At 44.7% G+C, this 8,930-nt stretch overlaps 1 protein-coding gene across 5 annotated transcripts in view; it reads left to right on the top strand.

Annotated features, from left to right (window-relative positions):
• The first annotated feature begins 644 nt into the window (after positions 1-644).
• The window catches only part of MCUB (mitochondrial calcium uniporter dominant negative subunit beta), a 104,339-nt gene continuing 96,053 nt past the window's right edge, over positions 645-8,930 (top strand). The window contains exon 1 of one of the 5 annotated variants that reach the window (XM_027062347.2): positions 645-886. In XM_027062347.2, coding sequence (XP_026918148.1) covers positions 785-886 — 102 coding nt within the window. In that variant the 5' untranslated portion in view covers positions 645-784. Of the gene's footprint in view, positions 887-931; positions 1,397-8,930 lie in introns of those variants that run through there. The other 4 variants (XM_027062343.2, XM_053217069.1, XM_053217068.1 and 1 more) reach the window with 4 other exon arrangements.

The following is an 8,930-nucleotide window of genomic DNA, read 5'->3' as shown; positions in this document are numbered from 1 at the left end:
TCCAGTTCCTTAGTTCTTTCTATTAAAAACGTGATTGCAAAGAGTAGCCAATTCTGTGGGAGAGACGGTCCCAAAGAGCTGCAGGTGGGCCACCATCTAGAGAACAGCAAACATCCGGCAGAAGTAGGCCTTGAGCTGACCCTCTAATTGGAGCTCATTGGCCATCACAGCCCTTAGCACAGCCCTTGGAGCCAAGTGCGAGCTGGAACCTAGGCGACCTGCTTCTCTCCTCCTTTCCCACTCAGTCTTTGAGATTAACTTCCAAAGGGACCCTGCCTCTCTCCAGATCCCTGACGCTCTCTTCCCCTCACCCCCGCGCCTCCTTGCCCAGTGGGCGGGAATCGAGAAGCTAAGTACCCAGAATTAACAGCGAGCATTGAAAGCAACAGCTCCCAAGGGTGTGATCGCCTGCTCTCGTTCATTCCACAAGGGTCTTCCGCGGGTAAAAAGATGAGCCGGCCAAGCGTTGGCGCTGTGCCCCTCCAAATCTAAGCTGGGGGAGGGCGGTTCACTAGCGCCCCTCCCCTTTTTCTTTTCTTTTCTTTTTTTTTTTTTTCGGTCGGAGGACAGAAAACTGCCCCGCGCGGCGCCGGGGCGCGTTCGAGAGCCGCGGGAAGCGGGACACACCCTCCCCTTAGCCCGCCCCCCGCCCGGCGGCGCGGCCACGGCGCTGGGAGGCGGGGGCCGGTGGGAGGCGCGGGGCGGGCTGCGCGCCGCGAGAGCGCCTGCTGCCGGCGGCTGACGATGGCCGGCTGAGTCGCGCGGCAGCCCGCGCCCGGGCAGGATGATGCTCCTGAGGGGCCCCTGGCCGCGGCGCCCGCGGCTGCCGCCGACACCCAGACCCGCGGGCCGAGTGCATCCGCCGCCGCGAACGCCGACGCCTCAGGTGCGACCGAGCCCGGCGCCGGAGGGGTGGGGGCGGGGGGAGGGCGGCTGGAAAAGTTTGCGTAGCGCAACTTGGGCGGCGGCGAAAGCCGAGCGGCCGGCCGGCAAGTTCTCTGCGTGTGGCTGGCCCTCCGGCTCCGCGCGCGGGCGGACCGCGGCAGGTGGGCTCCCGGGCCGCAGACGTGGGTCCCAGGAGCCGAGGGAAGGCGAGGAGGCGCATCACCTCGGCCACTGGGCGGCGGCCCGGGGAGCAGCAAAATCTCCCCGGGAGGCGGTTTCTTCGCGGCCACCGCGCGCTCAGGAGTTTTCAGCCACTTTGCCGCCGGCTCGGTGGTCGGTGCAGAGAGGAGCTATAGAAAAACGATCGAGCGGAGGGGCTGTCCCCCGGGGGTGCACTGTCGTAGGAAAGTGAAATCTCCAGCCTGAAAACCGCCAGCCCCTCCCTTCTAAAAAGAGGGAAGAAAAACTCGCGTTTTGTTCCGACACGCGGGTGAATCATGAGTGTGTGTCGGTGAGTAACAGCTGGCTTGACACAGTTGTGTTGTGGCCAGTGTGGAACCGTAGCTTGGAGCAGAGGGAGGGGAGTGGATGCGCCCTGGAAAAGCCAGGGGGAAATGCTGCGCGTAACTCGGATGGGGATGGAGCCTGACACGAGCCCTAACTGAGCCTGATGAGGAAAGAACCCATTAGCAAGAGCCTTCCAGGTGTGTGTGATTTGGGAGCGCGTCTCTGAGTTTTCTCACCCCTTCCCCCCTTTAGATTACTTTCAGATTGTTAGAAAAATAACGTTTTAGCTGCGCAGTTTGAAAGAAAAGCAGAAAAGAAGCCATGCCATTATCTTGTCACTTTCACTTCCTGTTTGTTTTTTTTTTCCTCCAAGTATTTCAAGGCTTCAGAGTTTTGAATGCTGGAGGAAATATTTAAATATTTTAAATTTCCTTTCTTGAGTGTTTGAAAGAGAATGGGGAAAGGGCATTTTATTACTAACGACTAGGAAAAGGGGCAAACTCCTTAAAATGTAAAATGGTAGACTTCACAAATTGGAGGGAAGGTTTTCCACGTTTGAAATTGTACTTTATTTTTTTTTATTTTTCTTAACGTTTATTTCTTTTTGAGACATAGAGCATGAACAGGGGAGGGGCAGAGAGAGAGGGAGACACAGAATCAGAAGCAGGCTCCAGGCTCCGAGCCATCAGCCCAGAGCCCGACGCGGGGCTCGAACTCACGACTGTGAGATCATGACCTGAGCGGAAGTCGGACGCTTAACCGACTGAGCCACCCAGACGCCCCGAAATTGTACTTTATTAAAAAATGCTGCACTTTACAGTCACAGATAATACCAAACAGTGAAACAACCCCAGGAACCCCCTTTGCTGTAGCACCATTTGTTATTTTTTTAAGTGTATTTTTGAGGGGGAGAGTGGGAGAGAGCCCCAGGCAGGCTCTACACTGTCAGTTCAGAGCTGGGCATGGGGCTGGAAGGAGCCGGAGTCAACGTTTAACTGACTGAGCCACCCAGGTGCCCCTATACCAGCATTTAAACAAAAGATTAATTTAGTTTTCTATTAAACCCATTTAATAGTAAGTGGAATTTTTACGGAGCCCAAGACTAGCTGCGCTTTCTCAAATGATCAGCTCTAAGCCCTCTTCTGCATATTTCCCACCTGATGCTGTTCCCACCTGGTGCTGAAGCATGCCCCAGCAGGAATGTGGATGCCCTTTAAAAGAAAATGATACAGCGGGGCTTATGAGGCTTAATCATAGGGAGACAGTGGTTAGTACTTTGTCTCTAGGTAATCGTCCCAAGAAACCTTATATTTGGTTTCTAACTGGTTTTAAGTCTTGCCAGTCCGTGCTATTAAGTCAATTTACTGAACTTTAGAAATGGCAATGCTTCCATTTTACTTGTTTGATAAAAGACCCCTTGAAAGAAGAGTTTACTTCTGTATATGCCTCTTTGAAATCATACCATAAACACTCTTATGTGGATCCTGACAAACTTAACAGAAACCCATGGGGGAGGGGAAGGAAAAAAAAAAGGTTAGAGTGGGAGAGAGCCAAAGCATAAGAGACTCTTAAAAACTGAGAACAAACTGAGGGTTGATGGGGGGTGGGAGGGAGGGGAGGGTGGTGATGGGTATTGAGGGCACCTGTTGGGATGAGCACGGGGTGTTGTATGGAAACCAATTTGACAATAAATTTCATATATTGAAGAAAAAAAATCGTACCATAAAGAAACTGACAGAAATATCCTGGCCACTTAGTTTTGGCTGGGACTACTGAACCATTTTCTGCAAATCAAATTAACTGGCTGTAGGGACATTTTTCATTCTAAAGTCTCACTGGTTTGTGGTCGCCCCATTTGATATGAAAAGTCCTGTGGCTAAAGACAAGTATTTTATATATTTTTGCCACAAACATTCAGACCTCTGGAGTCTATGCAAACAACAGGAAAAAAACAACAAAAGTGATATTTGCAACCCGATAGCTCATAAAATCCTAGCTTGCAAGGACTTGTCATTATAATAGTATTTCAGGTTAGCTTTCCCAGTTATATTTGGCCTTTTCTAAAAGGATGAGTGTGTTTTGGAGGAGGATTTAGTAAGTTTGGAAAATACACATTTTTCATCCTTGTCTGCCAGTATTTTGTGGGTGGAAGAAAGTTTGTCAACATAGGTATGTTTAGTATACCAGGATTGTTCAAGAATGCACTCAGTCTGAAGGGCAAGAGTGCCAGAGTGTGTTGTGTTGCCTTTAGCCAAGGCATGCTTTGGTGTCCATGGTCACGTTCCCGTGTCAGCATCTCTGCTTGTCAGTAGCATTCTGGCTGAGTGGTTGTCAGGGCAATCCATGGCTCCTGCTGGCCTGTTCTCCAGGGGACAGCTTTGAGTGGTTATAGCACCTGGCGAATTATCTCTAAACAGAAAGCCCTTACCTAACTGTGCCTTTCTTAATTTGGGTTTTCTGCTGCTTAGTTTGAGAAGTCCCCTGGTAAGATTTCAGAACCCCCACTACGGCGTTTGAGTCCCTACCATAAACTGTGTTTAAAACTAAAAAAAAAAAAAAAAAAAAAAAAGTACTTTCAGAGTATACTTTTTTTTTCTTAACATCTAGAAACAAACCGACACATGTTTCAATCCCACCACCAAATGTTCATTGAGAAATTGTTTCCACCTTTTGAATTTAAGTCATTCTCATTTGATACTTTTCCTCCCATTCTGCCTCTTGTGTTTGTAATTACTGCAGTGTATTCTGTAATACTGGTTTCAGAGCTCCCTTGCGAGGAGAACGCTTGGTTATATGTTGGGGATTGTACTTACACTATAGCAGATACTGGGGTAAAGTCATTCTGGACCAGTTTGCTAAATATTAAACATTACCATCTTCCCAGCACTCAGGTATTAGCGCTCAGTTTTTTTGTTTTTGTTTTTTTTTAGATTTTGCTCTTTATTGCAGTTTAACAATGAGTGTTATGGCAAACTCGAAGCTAGAAAATCATTCTATATCTTGGCAGACAAGTATATGTTGAATGAGGTCTTTGTGAAGCATTGGTAGAAAACCTGAGGCAAATACTGGTTGATCTAATAGCTGTGTAAGCTAAATGTGTTTAGGTGCTAGCAGAGAAATGAGCAGCTAATTTAGTTGGCGCTAGGCAGTTGGAACATCTGAGTGCCACCTGGCCTTGCCACCCGTGAGCTCCCTGAACTTAGCCAAGTCATTCGGTCTGTTTAGGCCTGTTGTATTCCCTTTTCGAAACAAGAAGATTTATCTAATTGGTCTCCAAAGCTCTTGCCATCTTTAAAGTCGCCATTTGTAATTTTACCAGGGGATATAAATATAGTGTTGAATAAAATATTGTCAGTGTCAGAATGGTTGTCTTAATGGTTGAACAGGCCTCTTTTATGATCTTAGGCAGTCAGTAAAATGGCAGTTTTACCTAGTGATTGTAATAACTGTTTTCCCTTTAAGAAGGAATTGAAATTGATTTGACGGGGTAGGCATGTCAGAATAGATTAAGTCTCGCTCTGATACTTTGTTCTGTCATTACCAGTGTTTTCATCTGTGAAATATTGCTTATTCAAGAGTATCTAGGATTAGAACCATTTTATAATAGACATCTTGAGCTAACCTACAGGCTATAAGCCAATAGTTAATAAACAGAACAGCATAATCTTAGCCATATTCTAGAAGTATCTTCTTTTTTTAATTCCTGTTTCATTTACCACAGTATTTTTTTTTTTTTTTTAAACAAATATCAGCTCTCTGTTCTGAGCTGTATGTTCACTGCATGGTATGGGATCCCTCATCCAAATGTGTTTACTGTATTTTCCACATTAGCATACCTTTTTTTAATTAAAAATAAATTTTCGTTAAGTATATTTAAGAGAGACAGAGCACGAGTGGGGGAGGGGCAGAGAGTGAGGGAGACACAGAATCCGAAGGAGGCTCCAGGCTCTGGAGCTGTCAGCACAGAGCCTGTTTTGGGGCTTGAACCCAGGAAGCTGGAGATCATGACCTGAGCTGAGGTAGGATGTGTAAGCAATTGAGCCACCCAGGTGCCCCCGCATTAGCATACCTTTTAAGAAACAGCCCTGTGAAACATGGTAGTCAGTTGAAAGGTGCCCTTTAAGAGGATCCATGGAAGAAGTTGCGGTCTGGTCGTAGCATTAGAGTTGTTGGTTTCTCCTGCGCAGATGCGGGAGTTTTTTGTACCAGCAGTGAAATGACTGTAGCCAGTGCTGTTCTCCCTGTGCACTGGCTGCCAGGAAGCGTCGGGTCAGATTTTCAACCTACCTTCCAACAAATGTGAAATGATAAGCATTTTACGTATTTACCACACTCATGGTTTCATGTTCTCTACCTTCGTTTTTTCCTACATTCACATCCTCACCAATTTTTTCTGAAATTATCTTTAATTGTTTAAATGCTTATTTTTCAGAGACAGAGATAGAGCGTGAGTGGGGAAGGGGCAGAGAGAGAGGGAGACACAGAATCGGAAACAGGCTCCAGGCTCTGAGCTGTCAGCACAGAGCCCGACGCGGGGCTCGAACTCACGAACCGTGAGATCATGACCTGAGCCAGAGTCAGACGCTTAACTGACTGAGCTACCCAGGTGCCCCTGAAATGATCTTTTAATGGGAAAACGTGAAAATACGTTTTTAAGAAATTTTTAAAAAATCAGCTCTTGGTGTTTGAATATATTCTAAGTAGTTAATTGTGGAAGTGTGGCAAACCAGTTTCTGGTTCACACGGTCTCTGCTATGTGCTTCACCCCGAGAAAGTGCTCACTAAATATTGATTGTACTGAATAGAGTTGCTGTAAGAATCAAATTCTTTGATGCTGTGGTTCTCTCACTCATTCTTGAGATGTAGTTGACATGTATGGTTCTCTCTTAAATGTGGTACTGAAGTTGTTTTGCTGTCCTCTCACCTTTTTTTCTTCTTCGTGCCTTCACCTGGCCTGAATCTTACCTCCTTGCTACCTCCACTGTCCTCACCTGACTTCAAATATAGTTTGGGTCAACTAGCAATGCCTACCAAATCTCTTATTCTGAGAGTTTCCTATTTTGTTAACTCATAAATGGTATTACTTGATTGTACATGATTTTTACTTTAGACACAGGTTCATTAATAAAGGAAACAGCCCTGCAGTCCAGGCTTTCGGCAGCTCTTTGGGGGATAATTAGATTTCTGTCTAGGATTCACAATATTGGTGAGAAATGCTGTATGAAATCACCATAAACAAAGTCTAGTGAAGAGAATTTCTCTGAGTAGATGTGAGGGCAAGAAATAGAGAGCCATGAAAAGAGAGACGAGACAGAACCGGAGTTGAAACGTCTATAGCCTGTGAGCGGAAACAAAAAGTGACATGAAACATTAAACCTCTTATCAAGAAACGGAAACGGGTAGGTGCACAAAGCTTTATTGTGGCAAACTTTAGGGTGGAAAAAAGTCTTCCTGAAGGATCATCCTGGAAGTATGTGTTCTCTCTGAGGGTCTTTTGGTATTTACTGGGTTGAGACGGTGTGGTTTGCAGAACTGCTGTGGGCACAAGTGGTGATGAACTCTCAATTATTTTGTTGTAGGAAGGCCTTTTTTTTTTTTTTCAATAAATTCTTTGTTTTTTTTTTTTAAGTTTAATTTTTTGAGAGAGGGATAGAGGGAGAGTGCACCCATGTACAAGCGAGCAAGCAGGGGAGGGGCAGAGAGAGAGGGAGCGAGAGAATCCCAAGCAGCTGTCAGTGCAAAGCCAGACACGGGCCTCGATCTCGACCATGAGATCACGACCCGAGTGGAAATCAAGAGTCGGGAGCTCAACCCACTGAGTCATCCAGGTGCCCCGGGAGTGCTTTTATAATGAATGCTCAAATCGCATTTCTGAGGCCTAGGGATGAGTTAGATTATTTTTAACCTCTTAGGCCTAACAGTAAATAACAAATGTCCTGAACCTGGTTGGAAGAAGGAAGAAGTTATTCTTTTTGACAAATTGTTGTTCTTTTCCTGATTGTGTGTGTGTGGGTATGGGTGTTCATATGTGTGGACTGTCTCTTGTTAAATATTTTGTTTTTGGTATTAATTTCCCCAGTGAGTTAAGTGGGATATTTGAAGAGAGGATTTTGAAAGGTTTTTGATGAATACCTGCTCTTTCCACCAGTAATGCAGCTGGAATACAGGTGTACATTTTTATTACCTGAGAGTTGACAGTAATGTGACCGTAAACCTGAAAAAACATTTTAGAAAATGTCTGCAAACAGATCAACATAGCATTGGCTGTCTGAGCTCTTGCTGGAGGATGTTTGTGGTAACATTTTATGGTCTGATAACTTATTTCTGCAAGTCTGCTTTGGGAATGTTTCAGATAATATGTAATAAAGCAATCTCCACTTTCCAGGGGAAAGTATGGTTTCTTTTGACCTTGTAAATACCCTTTTATGGGTTTGTTATTAGTGAAACCAAGGTAAGCAAGCTTTAAAACATAAGCTGCAGTTGATTGGGAAATCCTGTGGCCTCATGCCATCAGTCCCACTTTCTACTCCATGCCTCCCTTTGTCGGTATCTGTGCTGCTCCCTAGGCAGCTGTATACCCCGCCCCCCAAATCACCCTTCTTCACTCTCCTGATTCTACACGTCCTCCAAGGCCGAGTTCCAGTACCCACCCACCCACTCCCTGGAGCCCCTTTTTGATGAGGTCCACAGGTCTCTGCCAGCAGAATTAACTCCGCGTTCTTTTTTCTCTTCCGCAGCACTTACTGCATCCCATGTGTTGCAGGTGTGCTTGAATGGTTTTCCCTCCTGCATTCTCTCAGCACCTTGTGGTCAGAGCTATTTTTCCTCACCTCTGATGGCCTCTGCCCTGAATAATACGTGCTTGCTGGGTAGAGGGATGAGTGGACGGATAACTAAATATTACATAGAGTTTCTTAACAGTATGCTTTCTTTAGGCCTAACCTTCTCCGTTTCCTCTTCGCTTCATCTAGCCGGGAACACCTAAAGCATTCTTACCTACTCTTCGGGATGTGAGCCTCGAATAATTGAAGGTTTCTAAAAAGTTAATCAAAATGGTATTTATCATATTTTTCTATTAAAAGAAAGCAGTAATCCTAAATAATATTTTGGTTAGTTTTTTCCCTCAGATATGCTTTCAAATCAGGATTTTAAAGGACATTATTAACATAATCTAATGAAACATAAATTATGTAAGGACAGACAGCCTGGTGTGTAAGGGTGTGTATTTTGTTGGCTGGTTTTTGTTTTTTGTTTTTTAATTGAGGTGTAAGACATACAACATTATATTCATTTCAGGTTTACAACATAGTGATTCAATATTTGTATATATTGTAAATATATATTTGTATATATTGTAAATGTGTATTTGTATATATTGCAAATATATATTTGTGTACATTTTAAATATATATTGTATATGTATATTGTATGTGTGTCAAGACATAGTTTCAGAAGTTTTTTTCTTATGAGAACTTTTAAGGTTTACTCTGGTAGCAGCTTTCAAGTATGCAATACAGTGTTATTACCTATAGTCACCA

The sequence above is a fragment of the Acinonyx jubatus genome, chromosome B1 (genome assembly GCF_027475565.1).
Source record: "Acinonyx jubatus isolate Ajub_Pintada_27869175 chromosome B1, VMU_Ajub_asm_v1.0, whole genome shotgun sequence".
NCBI lineage: Eukaryota > Metazoa > Chordata > Mammalia > Carnivora > Felidae > Acinonyx > Acinonyx jubatus.
Note: the sequence above shows the minus strand (reverse complement) of the source record. Positions and strands in the feature narration are given on the sequence as shown.